Here is a 19,887-nt window from a genome sequence, read left to right on the forward strand (position 1 = left end):
CAAACTTCCTCTCCAGATAGTTTTCTCATAGGTTTAAGTAATGATGAAAATTGGGCTCCCGTGTCCACCAAAAAATCAACTGATTTCCCCTCCACTTCAGTTTTTACTCGAGGTTTGGGCAGGGGCTCCAAACCATGGCCCCTTCTGTCTCTGGTGGCAAGCATTGCTGTCTTCCTTTTAGCCCAATGTCCTTTTTCCTTACAGTAAGCGCACTGATCTGAATCTAAGTCTTCCCGCCTGCCTTCTCTGTGCTTAGGCTTTTCCTTCCATTTACTATCCCCTACCCGTCTCCTCCCCACCTCATGTAATGCCAAAATCTTAGCCAGTTCTTTTGTCTGTTTTTTTCCTCTTGTGCATCCCTGTTGTTAAATACCTTTTCTGCTATTCCCACTAACTCAGATTCTTCCCTTCAAATCCTTCAATTTTCTGAAGTTTCCTCCTTATATCTGGGGCTGACTGACTGGCAAAAGCAAGATTCATTGCCCTCTGATTTTCAGGTGCCTCAGGATCGATTGGGCTATACATTTTATAGGCTTCAATAAGCCTTTCTAGGAAAGCTCCTGGAGACTCATTCTTACCTTGAGTCAGAGCTGTAAGAGCCGTCAGAGCCGTCAGAGTTCTTGTAAGAGCTGTAAGAGCTGTCAGAACTCTTGTAAGCACAGCCGTCCTTGCTGTTTTGGCGCCTCGCAGGTGTGCGCTGCCTCCTTGCCCTCTCCCTGTCTGGGTGGACGCCCCTCCTCTCCCTCACAGGGTTTGGGCTGGCACAGCCTTTTCTGTTTCCCTGGTCCCATTCTCTAGGGTGCTTTCTCCTCTTTGGGCCTGCCTCCTCCCCTTCCAAGTCCAATTTCCCTCTTTGCACCTTTGGAGTGCGTGTTAATGTTTCCATCGTACTCCTATGCACTAAATTCGCCCTCCCAGTTTTGACCTCCATCTCCGGTCATGGATGGGGTTGCCCCTCCCCACAGGACACCTCAGACCTTGCGGTCCGTAGCTAAGCCTCAGGTCTCTCCCAAGCCCAGTCCTTCCAGGCTCTATAAATGGATACTCCTTCTACCCACAGGCCTCAATGTCCACCTTCATCTTTCTCTTTCCCCAACTTCCACATATTCTCTGCCCAAAAATCTCGTGTCTGTAACTCTAAGGTATTTCCAGATTTCAACCCCTTCACCACTCCCTTTTCACTCTTTAACAGGTACCTCCTCCCTGCTCCCTTGCCTCTGCCCTCCCCACCATCTGTTGTTCCTTTGTTAGCCAGTGGGAGTCTGTGGGGGGTGCGTGTCAGATCACATCTGTTCTCTGTCCCAGGTCTCCCACCGCACCCCTAGTAATGGCCAGAACCCTCGGGAGCTCTAGAACAGGGGTGCACCTGGTTAGGAGCTTGTGTCACAGTCCTGCCGCCTTCCTTGAGCAGTGTATTCCCAGAATCTGCTTGGTTTCTGGGTTTTGAACAGCAGGTAGAGATAGGGGCAGTCAGAGACACCAGTGCTAACTAAGAAAACGGATCCACGTATGTGTACATTCTGAATTTGCAGAGTGAGTGATGGAGACACCTTGCAGTTTGTTCTTTGTGTCTTCCCCACTAGAAAGCCAGTTCCACCAGACAGGGTCTTCCTCTCTTATCCAGTGTTGATTGATCCCTGCCTGGAACAGGACCTGGCACACAGTAGGCATTCAGCAAACATTTGTTTAGTGAATGAAAAAGGGCCACCCCAGTGTGACCACAAGAGGAAGCAGGCCCTCCCCAAGAGACTTAAGATCACAGAAGGGGTTTGTGACACATCTAGCAGACACTTAACCTTTGTCTTCAGGCTGCTAACAGCTTTTCCCTGTATAGTACCTGTAGCCTCCAGTATGGTTTGTGTGTGTTTGGAATTGACATGCTTGATATGTAAACTTCTGCAGTCTGCTTCTCTCACCAATCTTTGGTTTCCACATGTACTGTTTTCACTGTTGTACGGTGTTCTACCTTGTGAAGCTGCCACAAATTATTACCCCTTCTCCCCAGCGTTGATGCACATCTGGGAGTTTGCAGTTTTTCAGTGTTCCCAACAGTGCTTTAGTGGGCATCTTGAACATGTGTCCTTGCAAAAAGGCTAAGAGTTTCTCCAGCCTGGGGTTTTCTTTTTCTTTGTTTTGTTTTGTTTGACCCAGGCATTATAAGAAACACATATGTATATGTAATTGGAGCAAAAGTTTGATGAAATAACACCAAGGGCCAGGTCCTCTTAATGTTAGTTTTGAATTTTATTATTAAGATTTTATTTATTTGACAGAGATCACAAGTAGGTAGAGAGGCAGGCAGAGAGAGAGGAAGGGAAGCAGGCTCCCTGCTGACCAGAGAGCCTGATGGACTCGATCCCAGGACCCTGAAATCATGACCTGAGCTGAAAGCAGAGGCTTTAAGCCACTGAGCCACCCAGGTGCCCCTAGTTTTGAATTTTTAATGTTGATCTACCACACGCTTTGCATTTTTAAAATTTTAATTTCAACCCAAAATTGTTCTTAAAAGGGACTGCACCATTTTTTCTGCTAATAAAGACGTGTTAATGATGTGGAAACTACCCATAATATTAACTGGGAAAAAACAAAAAAAGGACCCAAAATTGTATGTACAGTTCAGTTTGACTTCAACTATACCAGAATGATTCTCCAGGAATAGAACAGGTTACATATACATGTGTGTGTATATCTTTCTTCTTTTAAATGAATGACTCCAGCCTGGACCGCAGTAGTGGAGGAATTGCAGAGAGGTGGGATTCTGGATGAATTTGTAAGTCAGAGCTGACAAATTAGATGTGACTTCTGAGAAAAGACACAGAATGGGGGGTAAGGCCCACGTTTCTGGTCCACTCCACTGGGAATGTGAAGTGCCCATTTACTGGGAGGAGCAGCATGGGTGGGTGGGTACTGTCAGAGTAGGACGCTGGCATTCAGCTTTTTAGCTCTTCGGTGTACAATGTCTGGCAGAGCTCTGAGAGTGTGAGACATCAGCTGTCTAATACGCAGATTCAGAGGAACCATGAGGTTGGGAAAGGGAAAGGCAGTATAAAAACGAGAGCCTAGCATAATGTGCTGGTTTGGGAATACAATGTGCAGAGGGGGAAAGAAAGGAGATTTTGGACAGAAGGAGAACCAAAGCATCACAAGTCATCAAAGCAGCATCTTGGAGACAGTTCAAGGTCAAAGATCTCCATTAGTGGATGTCAGCTATATGGCTAGATCCTTTCTAGAAACCTCTGAAAACAGAGTCACATATGATGCATAGGTATGTGTAGAAACCAACAGCTTTTGTTGTTTGCACAATTGCTAGTTCTTGATTTCTTTTTTCTTAGAAGTGTGTTTCTGGCCTTTTTCAATGGTAGTTCCTACCCAGAGTAAACAGCGCGGTTATGGTGCTTCTCTTCAGTGACTCTGAACCTCCTGCAGGTTTACTAAGGATCTAGGACCATGTTTTCACTAGCCTCACTCCCTCCAGTGGTTTCTGTAGTTCACTCTGGTTTTCTTTTTTATAATGAGTGTGAAAAAACCCCAGAAAACTCATGAAGACTGCATCTGTACTATATATACATGTGGGTCAGTTCCTCTTTCCTTGAACATCTCAAATATGCTAGTTTTCCCAGCTTGCCAGGGACCTTCATTTCTTTCTACAAGACTGTAAGCTGCAGAATGGGTTCCAGCTGTCCCTTGGTGAGCTTTGTGGTAAGATGATGCCAAAGGAAGTTTATCCCTGTCTTTCATGATGGGCGTGTCACATAATGGCATCGATGTATGGAAGAATTTATTCTCAGGTTCGACACTTCAGATATGTGCTTGACTACACAACTTCTCTGTTAAAAATGAAGACCAGTCCTTTTAGAACCTCTGCAAATAACCACGTTGCTCTTACAAATAAAGAGGTTTGGGAAAGTGTTTAATCCTGGATTCTGAAGGGTCAATGAGAATGAGAAACCATTTAAAAAATATTCTACTGTGCTAAGGATTGGAAATAGATTATATAACCATCAGAATATAAAATAGTAAAAATAACACTAAATATTCCCAGTAGTCACCAGGAGAATACTTTCACCAGTTTATTCAGCCTTAGTTCTTATTTCACTGGTATTCATGCTGCAGTCCATTTTGATGAAGTCTTTTCTTCCTTTGGGACTAAAAATGATCCTGGAGATCCTGACTTCATCTCTCAGTTCAATCAATCTGACACTTACCTAGGATTTATCAGCTTGAAATCCCATATCCATGAAAGTATTTGTAATTAGAAATACCTGGCTCACTCATTTCCATGGAATCTTTGAGATCGTCTTTTGCAGATCTAGTTTCTGTTCTGTGATTTTTAGCAGAGAGTCTAGGCAGGAAAGCTGAAACCACAGGTAGAAATGAGAAAATCGAGTGGTGGGGTTTTATTCTGAGAAACAGCAAGGTAAGCATGGAAGAGAAGAAATACTCTGTTGGCGTGTGGTGCAGGGTTGTTTGGGGATGGTGGGAGTCACCCTTCCCAGAGGGTATGGAAACTTCTGCACAGTGAGGCCTTTGGCAAATTTCCAAATCTTTCTATCTTTCCTATGAACAATCTCTGAAATAAATTTATATTATTAATATTAGTATAGAATTAGATAGGCGTCAAAAACATCTTCAAAATTTTGTTTCTCTTTATGTAATAGCTGATATTGGAAATGCAAAGTCAAATATTTAATAAGAGGTGATGGGTCTCTTGGTGAGAGAAGAATGGCTGCCCAAGGATATTTCTATCATAGCTGGGTTGCTTAGAGTGATGATCCAGTGTTTCAGAATCAATATAACAAAATAAAAACATGGCAGAAAGCAGCAGTTGTCGAGAACCCTGTTTTCTTCAGAAGAGAGAGGACCTTTTGTTTTTCATAATTAAAAGAATAACTCAGTCTGAAGCCTCAAGAGGTACTGGATGAGGTGCAGCATCTCTGTGCTGTGGGCTGATTACACGGAAAGGAAAAAGAAATGTGGAGGATGAATGAAAGATAAAAGCATCAGGAGGAACCCTGGATGGAATATGAGTGATCATCAGAGAGAGGCAAGATTTCAGATGTTGGTCCTCCCATGATGCCTTTTACTTAAAATGATCTTGGAAAACAAAGAAGGTATTAAAAGCATTACTTTGGGCTTGAGAAGAAGGTGAGTGTAGTAATAAAGGGGCAATACGTGGTAGAGATACTTTTGGTGTTGGAACTGCTCCGGAACCTACCACAGTGATAAAATTGAATAAAACTTAATACACACACAAGCCAATGAGTACAACTAAAATTGGAGAAATAGGAGTATGATCAGTGGATCATATGAAAGTTAGTACTGTCGTGGTGATATTTACTAAAGGTTTGAGAGATGTTACCATTGGGGGAAACTAGATAAAGTGTGCGAGGTGCCATTCCCTAATCTTACTTACAAATGCATGTGAATCTACAGTTTATTTTTTTTTTTTTAAAGATCTTATTTATTTGACACACAGAGAGAGAGATTACAAGTAGGCAGAGAGTTAGGCAGAGAGAGAGGGGGAAGCAGGCTCCCCTTTGAACAGAGAGCCCAATACGGGGCTCAATCCCAGGACCCTGAGATCATGATCTGAGCCGAAGGCAGAGCCTTAACCCGCTGAGCCACCCAGGCGCTCCTCTATAGTTATCTTCAATAAAAATTGCAATTAAAACAAAATATAGGGCGCCTGGGTGGCTCAGTGGGTTAAGCCGCTGCCTTAGGCTCAGGTCATGATCTCAGGGTCCTGGGATTGAGTCCCGCATCGGGCTCTCTGCTCAGCGGGGAGCCTGCTTCCCTCTCTCTCTCTCTGCCTGCCTCTCCATCTACTTGTGATTTCTCTCTGCCAAATAAATAAATAAAATCTTTAAAAAAAACAAAACAAAACAAAAAACCAAAATATATCATAACATCCTTTTGGTGAGTTCCGTCTCCACAGCTTGAAATACATCATAACCAACTATTGGGTATCTTTGGCTTAAGGTGAGGACTGGTACATGAAAAAGAAGCCCAGAGGCCAGCGTAAGCTTGAGTTCATGGATTTGTGACCCGAGTGTGATGTGAAAAGAGGACATGGGTTTATGGGCAGACATGGAGAGAATATGATTCTGACAAGAGGATGAATGTGAGGAGGTCATGAGGGTCTGGAGCAGAGGTGGCTCTCTGTAGTCCTGCATGTAGATCTGGTCTAGCTAGGAGTCCTGAGAATTGAGACAAAGGGGTAGTTATGTAGCCTGAGGTGTTCCCCACAAGCTGTGAATCCTTTCATCTTGTCAGGATGTTCTTGGGGTAGAACCACCTAATTTCATGAAAATTGAAGGATTCATGAGGGATGACTCCTGTTTATATACATTAGGAGAAATCTGAGAATATGAGAAAGAGGTAGAAATGCTTCATGAAAACCCCTGAGAAGCATTTGAGGCAAACTGCGTACACCCGGAAGAACACAAAGGTCTGGTGAAAGGCTGTGGTTGTTGTGAATATGGAGAAAGGATGAGTCTCTGCTCAGTCTGCTCCATCTCAAAAGAGTCATGCCACAAAAACTTTCTGTGAGCCTGACTCAGATGTTAAGCATTCCTGTTACATATGTAATTGTTGGAACAGCTGTAAAGTTCACACATTTGATGAAAATGACTATAGAAGAGCCATCAGCCAAGCTGATCAACTTGGCCACCTTGGTGGAAATCTAACAGGAGATAAGCCCTCCAGATGTATCCAAAGTGGTGATTCTCCAACCATTCTGCACTCTTGGCAAACATGGTATAATTGTCAGAGAAAGGCAGCCATGCAGAGAGATGGGATGCGAGCAGGTGTTTGAGCAGAAGTAACTTGAGATAAATGCTCTGAATACAACAAGTTTGGACAATCCTTCAGACAAAAATCTCACTTCCTTGGGCACCAGAGGACTCATACTGGAGACAGACTTTATCCCTGTAATGGCCATGGAATATCCGTCTCTAAGGATTACCTCCTGATTGTGCATCGAAGAATCCATGTAGAGAGAATCCTTATAAATGTAATAATTGTGGGAAAGCCTTCAGTGCCAGCTGTTGTCTTTATTGAGCACAAGAGGGCATACACAGGAGAGAAGCCCCATGAGTGCAACCAGTGTGGGAAGTCTTTCAACCATCACTCTTCCCTTGTTTTGTATCACAGAATCCATTCCGGAGAAAACCATTAGATGTAGATGTGAGAAAAATTCTTCCCTGATGATTCCCACCTCATTGTCTGAGAATTCACATAGGAGAGAAGTCCTATGTATGTAGAGTGTGGAAAGGCCTCCATTAATATCTCATGCTTTCTCTTGAGAAATCACAACAGAAAGAGATCCTGTAAGTGTATGGATGTGGAAAATCCTTCAACTGCAACGGTCACCTCATTGTGCATTTAAAAAAAAAAAAAATCCCTCCAGGGCACCTGGCTGGCTCAGTTGTTAGAGCATGCAACATTTGATCTTAGGGTTGTACATTTGAGTCCCAAGTTGCATTAAAATCTTAAATCATTCTGGAGAGAAACACTATTGAGTGTAAAAGAGTGTGGGAAAATGTGTCTTGAGAGCCCTTAATCTCATCTGGTACCAGAGAATTCATACTAGTACGAAACTCTATGGCTGTAACCAGTGTCAAAAACTTCAGTAATATCACTGGTTTCATTTGGCACAAGAGGACTCATACTGGTGAGAGACCTTATGAGAGTAATCAGTGTGCCAAAGCTTCTGGGACAGCTGTGGTCTGGTCAAGCACTAGAAGATACATTCTCAAGAGACCCTGTACTAGTGTTTCAACTGTGGGAAAAGTTTCCAGAATAGTTCTGCTTTTATTAGACACCAGAGTTAGCACACTAGAAAGACACCTAAGGGGATTCAGTGAATGTGACAGTGACTCTGTCAGACTCTCATTACTTATTGTCAGAGACTGTACTGAAGAGCAGTTCTTTGAAAATAATTGAATTTATCCTTTACTCCTTGGAACAGAAACTTTTGAGACATTGTGTCTATAGAAGAAATTGGGAGAACTCTTTTGTTAATTAACATATAATGTATTTGTTTCAGGGGTACAGCTCTGTGATTCATCAGTCTTACACAACACCCAGCACTCATCACAACACATACCCTCTTCAGTGTCCTATCACCCAGCCAGCCCCTCTCAACCTCCCCTCAAGCAACCCTCAGTTTGTTTCCTGAGATTTAGATCTCTTATGGTTTGTCTTCCTCTCTGGTTTCTGTTGTTTCATTTTTTCCTCTCTTCCAAATTGGGAGAATTCTTTTGCTATGTTTCTTCTTTTTTTTTTTTAAGAGCTAATTTATTTGACACAGAGAGACAGATTGAGAGAAGGAACCCAAGCACGGGGAGTGGGAAAGGGAGAAGCAGGCCTCCTGCTGAGTAGGGACCCCGATTCGGGGCTTGAATCCAGGACCCTGGCATCATGACCCCAGCCGAAGGAAGATGCTTAATGACCAAGCCACCTAGGTGCCCCTCTGTTTCTTTTTAATTTGGAATTCTTGCCTTTCCTTGTATCAGAAGATTTGGCTAATGTGACAAGTTTGAGGTTTTGGTAAGAAATCTAGTCAAAACTCTTGAGTTAAAAGAATGAGTTTTTGGACTAGCCAATATAGAGTGATAATACTGCAAAGTACTTTACTTTTTTCTTTTTCTTTTTTTTTTTTATTTGACAGAGAGAGAGAGAGAGATCACAAGTAGGCAGAGAGGCAGGCAGAGAGAGAGGGGGAAGCAGGCTTCCTGCTGAGCAGAGAGCCCGATGCGGGGCTGGATCCTAGGACCCTAAGATCAGGACCTGAGCCAAAGGCAGAGGCTTTAACCCACTGAGCCACCCAGGAACCCCAGAACCTTTTATTTATAAAGGAAAACACTGTGCCTGACAGTCAGTAGGTACTCATGTCAGTGTTAAATCCTTGGCTGCTGAGAAGGCCTGTACCAGAAACCCAGCTAATTACAGAAAAATTGTGTGAAATTGTATGAAAACATTGGACCAAGGCCACATGAGTGTTAGTGTCATGGTTAAGAGTGCATCTTTTGATGTCAGTCAGACTTGGGTTTCTCATGGGCTTATATCTTCATAGCCTGTGTGATCTTAGCTGAATTATTGAACCTCTCTGTGCCTTACTTTCTCACTTTTAAAATGTGGACAAGCCCTATTCCATTAGGATTAAGTGAGGTGTGGAGAGTGCCTGGGATGTCACTGTTCAGTGTGTATTAGTTGGTTGTGCACTCTGGCTTCCATCCTTGTTGTTGCTATTATCATGAATGCTCTTTTTTTGTTTTTTAAGATTTTATTTATTTGACAGAGAGAGACAGCAAGAGAGGGAGCACCAGAGGAAGTTGGAAAGGGAGAACAGGCTTCCTGGTGAGTGGGGCTCAATCCCAGGACCCCGGGATCATGACCTGGCTGAAGGTAGCTGCTTAACCAACTGAGCCACTCAGGCACCTGTACTTGGGGTGTTTGGGTTTTTTTTTTTAAAGATTTTATTTATTTATTTGACAGAAAGATCACAAGTAAGCCAGGGAGGCAGGCAGAGAGAGAGGGGGAAGCAGGCTCCCCACTGAGCAGAGAGCCCAACGCAGGGCTCGACCCCAGGACCCCGAGATCATGACCTGAGCCAAAGGCAGAGGTCTAACTCTCTGAGCCCCCAGGTGCTCCCATAGTTGGGTTTTTTAATAAAAAGATTTTATTTATTTTGAAAGTGAGTGAGTGAGCAGAAGCAAGGAGGAGGGGCAGAGAGAGGGCTAAGCAGACTCTCTGCTAAGCAAGAAGCTAAATGCAGGGCTTGATCCCTGGCCCCCAGGATCATGTCCTGAGGCAAAGGCAGACACTTAACTGATTGAACCACCCAAGCACCCTGAAGTAGTTGATTTTTTTTTCTCAAAACAAACTCTAGGCCATGGTAGTTTTGTTGATGAATTTTATCCAACACTTAAGAAATGATGCCAGTTCCACACTTTGAGAAAATGTTTGTTTTCACATTTACAAATGTGATTATAAAATCAAGGTGTTTCCTCCTTGATTTTGGGATACTAAAACCAGACAATGACAGGAGAAATACAGAGTGATAGACTTCATGAATTTAACACAAATATTCTTAATAAAATGTCAGCAAATTGAATTCTGTAAGATATAAGAGCAACAATGCAACATGACCAGGAGGTTTATCCTGGAAATGCAGGGCTGTTCCAATATTTGAAAACCAGTCATGGCGCGCACGTGTGGCTCCATCATTTAGGTGTCTGCCTTTGGTCAGGTTATGATCTCAGACCTGGAGCCCCATGTCAGGCTCCCTGCTCTGCTGGGAGCCTGCTTTTTGCCTCTGCTCCCCCCAACACTGCTCATGTGCTCTCTCTTAAGTAAATCTTAAAAAAAAAAAAAATCTCTTAAATCTCTTAAATAAATCTTAAAAAAAAATAAAAGAAAACCAGTCAGTGTAACCCATGATATTAACAGACTAAAGAACAAAAACTACATGTCTTACAAATAGATACAGAGAATCTGACAAAATTCATTCTCTTTTCATAATAACAGTAGCAAACTAGGAATAAAGAGGAACTTCTTTAATCTGAAAGGGCTTATGTAAGTAATGTATAGCCAACATCATAATGACGAACCACAGATAAGGATGGCAGCACTCCCTACTGCTACTGGAATCATACTGGAAGTCCTAGCCAATGCAGTTAGGCAAGAAAAAAATACAAGAAGTGTACAAAATGCAATTTTCATCAAACTCCCAGGAAGACATAGGTAAGAGACATAAGACATACAATAAGCTTTTAAACATAGACAAGCTTACTCTACAATTTACATGGGAAAATACTAGACATAGAATAGAAAAAAAATTGTTCCAAAAATAATTTTTGAAAAAGAGGAATAACTGATTTTTTAAAAAGATTTTATTTATTTGAGGGAGAATGAGTGAGAGAGAACATGAGAGAGGAGAAGGTCAGAGGGAGAAGCAGACTCCCCAAGGAGCTGGGAGCCCAATGCGGGACTTGATTCTAGAAGTCCGGGATCATGACCTGAGCCAAAGGCAGTTGCTCAACCAACTGAGCCACCCAGGCGCCCAACTGATTTTTTTTTTTTTAAAGATTTTATTTATCCATTTGACAGACAGAGATCACAAGCAGGCAGAGAGGCAGGCAGAGAGAGAGGAGGAAGCAGGCTCCCTGCTGAGCAGAGAGCCCGATGCGGGACTCGATCCCAGGACCCTGAGATCATGACCCGAGCCGAAGGCAGCGGCTTAACCCACTGAGCCACCCAGGCGCCCCCAACTGATTTTTTTTTAAAAGATTTTATTTATTTATTTGTCAGAGAGAGTGAGCACAGGCAGAGGCAGAAGAAGAAGCAGGCTCCCCGCTGAGCAAGGACCACAATGCGGGACTCAATACCAGGATGCCAGGATCATAACCCGAGCCGAAGGCAGCCACTCAACCAACTGAGCCACCCAGGTGTCCCAGGAATAACTGATATTAAACCTTACTATTTCGCTACAGTAACCCAGAGTTTGTGGTTTTGGCTGACACATAAGTCAGAATAAAACAGAATAGAAAACCCAAAAATAGACCCACAAGAACATGCTCAACTTATTTTTGACAAGTGTGCAAAGCTATTCCGTTGGGGAAGGATAGCCTTTTTAATGAACAGTGTTGGAGCAGTTGTCGTATAACAAAACATATTTGGTCATTGTCCCTCATTCCTGGAAGAAACCCTAGAATTTCTTGAGTGATAGGAATGTCTTGTTATTCATAAAGAGCCCCTTTGGACCACACCTGAGTTTATGCTAATAAGGTGACTTGGTTTGGGTCCCATAGGTAGCTTCAGGATGGGTAATGGTCACTAGAAGGAGGTTGGGAACTTTCAGCTCCCCACCATGATCTCAGGGAGGGAAGGGAGGCTGGAGATTTGTTATACGTACTCGTGGACAAGGAAATTCAGAGAGCTTCTGGGCTGGTGAACACACTGAAGTGCTGAGAGGGAGGAGGCATTCCTAGAGAATGCAAAGATGTGTGTGTATCACACCCCTCCCAAATCTTGCCCTATGTAGCTCTTCCATTTGGCTGTTTCTGAGTTATAGCCTTTATTATTAAATTGGTAAACATAATAAAGTGTTTTCTTAAGTTCTGTGAGTCATTCTAGTGAATTCTCAAACCTGAGGTGGGGTCTGGAGATCCGGTGAATTTGTAGTCAGCTGAGCAGAAGTGTGTGTAGCCTGTGGCTGTGATCTGGAGAGGGAACAGTCTTGTGCAAGTAAGCTCTTGACATGTGGAGTTTGTCCTAACTCTGAGTAGCTTAGAACTGAATTGTTGCACATCCAGTTGGGTTGGAGAATTGGGTGGTGTTGGAAAAAATCCTACATATTTGGTGTTAGAATTAGTGTTGGAAAAAAGCCCAACATCCATAGGAGAAAAAAATGAACTTAAATATAAACTTCACCTCTTTTAAAAAAATTTTTTTTTCTTTTAAGTCAGTGTTTTTTTTTTTTTTTAAGATTTTACTTATTTATTTGACAGAGATAACAAGTGGGCAGAGAGGCGGGCAGAGAGAGAGGAGGAAGCAGGCTCCCCACCAAGCAGAGAGCTCGTTGCGGGGCTCAATCCCAGGACCCTGAGATCATGACCTGAGCTGAAGGCAGAGGCTTTAACCCACTGAGCCACCCAGGCACCCCTAAACTTCACCTCTTTTATAAAAAAGTCAAAATTGATGATTGACTCAAATGTATAAAGTGAAACTATAAAACTTCTATTTTTATAAAAAATGATTTGAGACAGTGTGTGTGTGAGCATGAGAAGGAAGAAGGGGCAGAGGGACAGGGAGAAGCAGACTCCCCACTTAGCAGGGATCCTGATGCAGGTCTTGATCCCAGGACCCTGGGATCATGACCCGAGCAAAAGGCAGATGCTTAATCAACTGAACCACCCAAGCACCCCCAAACTATAAAACTTTTAGAAAAAATGTAAGAGGAAATCCTTGGGGCTAAGCAGTGTTTTAGACTTAACACAAAAAGCATGATCCATTAAAGCAAAAAGTGACAAACTGTACATCAGCTCAATTAAAATGGTTTGCTCTGCGGGGCGCCTGGGTGGCTCAGTGGGTTAGGCCGCTGCCTTCGGCTCAGGTCATGATCTCAGAGTCCTGGGATCGAGTCCCGCATCGGGCTCTCTGCTCGGCAGAGAGCCTGCTTCCCTCTCTCTCTCTCTCTGGCTGCCTCTCTGTCTACTTGTGATTTCTCTCTGTCAAATTAATAAATAAAATCTTTAAAAAAAAAAATAAAAATAAAATAAAATGGTTTGCTCTGCTAATGGCTTTGTTAAGGGAATAAAAAGACAAACTACAGCGGTGCCTGGGTGGCTCAGTGGGTTGAAGCCTCTGCCTGCAGCTCAGGTCATGATCTCAGCGTCCTGGGATGGAGCCCTGCATCAGGCTCTCTGCTCAGCAGGGAGCCTACTTCCCCCTCTCTCTCCTCATGCCTCTCTGCCTACTTGTGATCTCTGTCAAATAAATAAAACCTTTAAAAAAACAAACTGCAGACTGGGAAAAAACATTTGCAAATCGTATATCTGACAAGGAACATACCTAGAATATATAAATATCAAAACTTAGAAACAGTTTTTTAAGAAGTAAAATATGAGCGTAAGACAGGAACAGATGTTTCACTGCAGATACACAGATGGAGAATATGGAAGTATGTTCAACATTATTAATCATTAGTGAAATCCAAATTAAAAGCAATGAGATGTCACTACAAATCAGGATGGCTAAAATAAACACTGGGCCACCTGGCTGACTTGGTAGGTGGAGCAACTCTTAAACTTAATGGCTGTAAATTGGAGTCCCATGTTGGATGTAGAGATTACTTAAAAAAATAAAAAATTTAAAAAGGGGGAACATCAATTGCTGTAAGAATGTGTTCAGATATGTTGCTCCTAGGAATTTAAAATGGTACTTCTAAACATCTGTTTGCCATGTAATTGAGCAGTTGCACTCTTGGTTATTTATCCCAGAAAAATGAAGACTTAGGAAGGTTTACATACAAACATTTATACTAATGTTCATTGTGGCTTTATTTGTAATAGCAAAATACCAGAAACAACAAAAATGTCTTTTAGTAGTTGAATGTTCGAACAAACTGTGGTATATTGAAACCATCGAAAAGTGGCAATAAAAAGGAACAAACTATCACTACAACTCAAAGGAATTATGTCCAGTGAAAAAAGCAAATCTCAAACGGCCACCTACTCCGATTCTAAGTCCATGGAAAATGGATCAGTGGCTGCCAGGGTTGTGGGTGGGAGAGAGGAGTATCAGGAAGGAGTTTGTTGTACAGTGGATCTGTTCTTTGTTCTGTGTTGGTGGTTATACAAGTTAAGACTCATAGAACTGAATACCCAAAAATGTGAGAGTTGTTGTAAATAAATAAAATATATAAAATGACCTGTTAAGATAAATGTTTTTAAAAATCAGTTTTCAGGCCCCTGGGTGGTTTAGTTGGCTAAGCATCTGCTTTCTGCTGGGCTTATCTCAGGGTCCTGGAATTGAGTCTGGTATCCCGCTTCCTGCTTACTGGGAAGTCTGCTTTTCCCTCTACCCCACACCCCCAACCCTGGTCATGATCTCTCTCTCTCTCAAATGTGTGTGTGTGTGTGTATTTTTTTTTTTAATCATTTTTTACAGGGGCGCCTTGGGTGTCTCAGCTAGGTAAGCTTGAATTATTGATTTCAGCTCAGGTCATGATCTCAAAATCCCGAGATGGAGGCCCACAAGGGGCTTTACCCTGGGCCTGCTTCAGATTCTCCTTCCCTCTTCTGCCTGCCCCTCGCCCCCAATTAAAAACGAAAATCACATTTGCACAGAATGTCAGTCCTATAAACTGTTATCTAGAAAATTCTGGAATGGGAAGGAGCGTCCTAGCCCTTGCCCTGTATGTCCCGTCTAGTCAAGTGGCGACACCTGTCTTGCGCCTCTGGGCACTCACCCCAGCCGGCCTGTTACATTTTCCTCCGTTTTCGCGACTCCCGAATCCCCCAGCTTGGCTAGTCTTCCAGTTCTGTCAGTTCCTGGATATGCAGACCCCATCTCCCTTTTCAGCGAATCAGCGTCCCTGGGTCTCAGTGCCTCCGTCTGTCTCTGGGTGTCTGCCCCGTTGTTGCTCAGTCTCTGGGTCTCTCCACATCCCGCTTCTCACCTTCTCTGTCTCCGTCTCTGGTTTTACGTCAAAGTCTACCGTCTTTGTGTGTCTTTGTGTTCCCAGTTGTGGGTCTACCCATTTCTGTCTGTCCCGGACTTTGTCGCTGTCGCTGGCTCCGTCCATGTCTGAGTTTCCTCGTGCCTAGACCTCCCCTTCTCGATCTTTCTTCCTTCGAGGGCTTCTGTCTGTCGGCCTCCCCTTCACTTTCCCCTCCTCTGTATACCGCCTTCTTTGATTCTGGGAATCTTGGTCTCCTTGTCCCTGTCTCTCCATCTCTGGGTTCATCTCTCTCACTCCCTGTCCCTGCGTCTTCTTGTCTCTCTCTGTCTGTCAGTGCCTCAGTGTCTCCTCGTCTCTGGTTCTCAGGGCGGTGTATTTCCCCACCTCGGGTTGTTTTAGCGCGTTGCCATGGATCGAAAATGACGCAGGCGCACGAGAGCCCTAGAAGCTGAGGAAGGCTAGCTCTGTCCCTGATTGGCTGTCCGTTCAGTCGTTGCGTCTTCGCTCTGCCCTCGCCCTGGGGAACGCCCCGCTGCAGTCTGGGAGTCGTAGTCCGTGATGCAGGCCCAGTGCGCACGCGCAGTCTGACTGACGTCATCGCGCCGAGCTCCTGGCGGCTGGAACCGGCCGAGGACCACTACGCAGGAGGTAGGTATGGCCCGCGGCCGGGATGCTCTACGGCGTGCTTTTGTTGAGCGGATCGTAACGGTCCCGCCAGTGTGCTTCGCGCAGCTGCGTTCGGAGGTGACCTGTGGGGGCAGGGAGCGACCCCGGGTTGGGGAGGGGAGGAGATTCTGCGGTGTGAGGCCGGGCGGCTTAGGGGTGGAGGCTGGGAGCTCCTGGGGTGGGGATGAGGTGGGGGGTGCGGTTCCCCAGGGTATGGGGCGGGGAGGACGTGGCTGAGAGACCGCAGAGGGGGGCCTAGGAACGATTGAGGTCACCCTTCTGCGGCCTGGGAGAGGGAGGGGATTACGAGAGGGGACTCGAGGGCTGAGGGTGTCCCTAGGCGGGAGGAGCGGCAGACTGTGGCGTCCTGGGTGGTAGCAGGGAGGGGGCTGCGGTACCCCGAGTGTGCAGCTCAGAGAGGGGGCGGTGCAGAGCCACCCGGGGTGGGACCCGAGGTGGGGCCTGGGGATTAGAGGTCATCTCTGCTGCCAGGCTCCCTGACTCCCTGCCTCTTCCCAGTTGCCCGGGGCGGATTGTCTGTCCTTGTATTAGATCCCTTTGGTGGGCGAAGAAACCCAAGAGAAAGGCGAGCATGGGTCTCTCTATTTTGCTGCTGGAGGAGCCGGCAAGAGGAAATGGGGATGACTGAGGATATTGTTTGTGGGGGAAAATGTTCAGAAGCGTTTTAAGGAAAGATCTTAGAATTGCACGTCTTTTGGTTAGATTCATCTCTTAATATTTTGTTTTGTACTTATGTCACTTTTCCTCCTCATTCCCCACTTCCTTCCCTCTCTCTCCTCTCCCCGCTCCTCCCTTTTTCCCCTTCTCCACTTCTCTCTCACATACCTTTTGTATGTCTTCGCTGACACCCTAGAGGCTGAGCTGGACAGCTCCACCATCCTCTTTTCTGTACCAGGGTTTGGTCCCCCTTTTCCCCCCAAACCTCAACAATGTCCTGTACCTTTTCTGGTCCAGGGCCACATGTGTATTCTTTGCCTCTGTGAGTTTCTGACTTTTGTGTTCTGTCCTTCAGGCTTTTGGGAAGTTCAGGCCAGTTGTGTAGGACTTTTCTTGATTTGGGCCGATCTGTTCTCCCAAGTGGATCCAGAGTTTGCACTCTTGGCAGGGACCATAGAAGACAGCTAAGATGTTAAGGATGATCCCTTGATCTTCGTTTTCTCATTTTATTTTATTTTATTTTAAAGATTTTATTTATTTATTTGACACAGACATCACAAGTAGGCAGAGAGGCAGGCAGAGAGAGAGGGGGAAGCAGGCTCCCCACCGAGCAGAGAGCCCAGTGCGGGGCTCTATCCCAGGACCCTGAGATCATGACCGGAGCTGAAGGCAGAGGCTTTAACCCACTAAGCCACCCAGGCGCCCCCGTTTTCTCATTTTAAAGGCGCCCTTTGTAATGAGTAAATTATTATTGGTTGAGGCCAAGAGACCCTGTGAGTATCTTGAGTCACCTGAGATGGGCATATGTGGAGAGGGGGAAGTGAGGCAGGGCAGGCCTGGAGGTAGAGTTGAGGAGTTAGAAGCCAGCCTTGAGCTCTGCTTAGCCCAGTGTGCGAGGGATTTGCTTGCAGGAGCACCACAGGGCTTGGGGACCTCTCAGCTCACCTGCTCCCCCTTCGGCCCCCCACGGCTTCCTCTGCATCCTAGGACTTGTGGGCAGGGATGCAAGGGGAGCCTGGGCTCTAGGAAATTTCCATCCCCATCTGAGGTAAATCCCCCGAGGCCCCAAGATGTGTATGTGATGGGGTGGGTAGCTGCCTGGTGACTGAGCCAGGAGTAATTTGGGCAGTGGGGAATGGCTTTACTCAAGGGAGCTGGGTACAGGGAAGAGTTCTGGTGGTCCCTCTGCCTAACAACATCCTTGCAGCAGCGTGACCAGTTCATGAGGCTCCAGTGCAGGACGATGAGATCTGTGCATGCACTTTCTAGTGAGTTCAAGGTAAGCTTCTGAGACAGGACCCACACAGAACAGTAGTGCCTGTGGTATCCTAAGGAAACGCAAATTACTTGCTTGTGTGACCGCACACCTGCCCGTGCTCCACATAGAGCTCTGTGTACCCTGTGCCTGTTGGGATAAATATGGCTGTGCTGCTGGCTGGAGCTGGCAACACTTCAGTTGCCAGAAGAGGCTCTAGATTAGTCAACGGCAGCAACGTGGTTACAAAAGCTAGAGTCCAGAAGCCCAGCCAGCAGCCTCTTTTGTAACAGGGACACACCCAGACCTGACACAGACAGGTTCTCTGGTTGCTTTAGCCACCAGGCAAAGTTGCGTTCTCACAACTGAGACTGTCCTGCATTTGCCCCTCGTGGCCCTAGCAGAGGAAATGCAAGAGTACATTTCTCATCCTGAGTAGGGGAAGAAGCTCTTTACTTACTCATCTATTTTTAAAGATTTTAAAAATTTATTTGACATAGAAAGAGGCAGTGAGAGAGGGAACACAAGCAGGGGTAGTGGGAAAGGGAGAAGCACCTGAGACAAAGGCAGATGTTTAACGACTGAGCCACCCAGGTGCCCCAGGGAAGCTCTTTACAAACAAGTTTTGGAACTCAGAAATTTATTTCGGGGAAAAAAGAAAAGTAAACATTAGACCCTTATAGCTGAAAGAGCATAAACTAAAAAGACAAGCCACAGACGGGGACACTGGCAAGACCAAGCCAGAGAGAGACCACTTTAATTACTTAATAGATAGGGAGCTATAAGTGCCATCGAAAAGCAGGCCGCTGACTGACAGAGTGGAAGGAGCAGGTTTTGTGGTCTGAGGTCCCCCATGCAGAGTGCGGGGAAGGAGAACCCTGGTGAACACTGCTGTAGTGGGTGGCAGAGGCTGGGTTGCCTCCAGTGGGCTGCTGTGGGTCACAGCACATGCCCAGTGGTCCTCCTTCTACTTTGACCTTCCAGGTATATCCCCAGCCTGATATGAGGGTAATGGCCAGCAAAAATTAGGAATAGCCAGCATGCCTGTTATTAGAGGACTGGAACCATTTAAAAGTGATTTAAATAATGGGCACCTGAGTGGCTCAGTGGGTTGAGCAGCTGGCTCTTAATTTTGGCTCAGATTATGATCTCGGGGTCCTGGGATGGTGGGGCTCCACAGTCAGTGGCGAGTCTGCTTGAGATTCTCTCTCCTTCCGCCCCTCTACCCTGTTGTGCTCTTTCTCTCTCTAAAATGAGTTGAAAAAGATAATTTACGCACTCAACAAATACTGAGCCAGGAACTGCCCAGAGCGTTCGCTGTGAGTAACCTCAACTCTCCTGGGGTTTACGTTCCCAGCAGGGAAAGCAGGTGATAGGCAGGTAAGACCGAGTGAGGAGGTGTGGATGGAGGGAAGGTCTCCATGGGGGGCCCTTTCAGAGCCCAGACCTGTGCAAGACAGGAGGAGTGCTGTAGGGAGCAGGGCAGGCTGAGGCGGGGTGTGCGAGGGAAACGGTGCGACCCAGCTGTCTCTTCCTTAAGGGAATGGAACTCTGTGTGGAATGGCTTCAGACCCCTGGTGTAGCCTCAGAGAGGGGGAGCGATGGGCCCTGGGGCCTCTGCCAACGTTTTTTTTTTTTTTCCCCATCTATATTTAACAGCTTTATTGAGATACAGTTGACATACCAAAAGAGTTCACCTATTTAAAATGTGCAATTTGTTGGTTTTTGCGCATTCACAGAGTTGTACAACCAATACTATGGTGAATTTTAGAACATTTTATCACTCCAGGAAGAAGTGCAGGGCAGTCCCTCTGACTCTGACCCCCCTGCCCCTGGTAGCCACTGAGCTACTTTCTGTCTCTGTGGACTTGCCTCTTCTGGACATTTGATGTGATTGGAATCTGACACCCCCAGCTACAAGGTCTTTGGGCCCTGTGCCCTGGTGGAATGTCAGAGCACATCTTCCCTTTCTCTGGAGGAGGTCATTGGTGCCCGGGTCCTCATTGCAGTTTTCTCTGTAAAGACAAAATCCTCGGGCGCCTGGGTGGCTCAGTGGGTTAAGCCGCTGCCTTCGGCTCTGGTCATGATCTCAGGGTCCTGG

General features: G+C 45.5%; 1 protein-coding gene across 11 annotated transcripts in view; it reads left to right on the forward strand.

Annotated features, from left to right (window-relative positions):
• Nucleotides 1–19,887, forward strand: part of ZSCAN18 (zinc finger and SCAN domain containing 18) — a 55,341-nt gene that overhangs the window by 26,286 nt on the left and 9,168 nt on the right. For 2 of the 11 annotated variants that reach the window (XM_013049963.2, XM_013049964.2), the window contains exon 2: nt 15,554–15,835. The exons of 2 other annotated variants lie outside the window; for them this stretch is intronic. Coding sequence is in view for 6 of the 9 variants with exons in the window: in XM_045077310.1 (XP_044933245.1) it covers nt 15,842–15,931; nt 17,739–17,810 (162 nt within the window). In the remaining 3 variants the exon portion in view is untranslated. 7 more of the 11 variants (XM_013049961.2, XM_045077312.1, XM_045077310.1 and 4 more) reach the window with 7 other exon arrangements.

The sequence above is a fragment of the Mustela putorius genome, unplaced genomic scaffold (genome assembly GCF_011764305.1).
Source record: "Mustela putorius furo isolate JIRA1106 unplaced genomic scaffold, ASM1176430v1.1 tig00000196_pilon_pilon_pilon, whole genome shotgun sequence".
Lineage (NCBI taxonomy): Eukaryota > Metazoa > Chordata > Mammalia > Carnivora > Mustelidae > Mustela > Mustela putorius.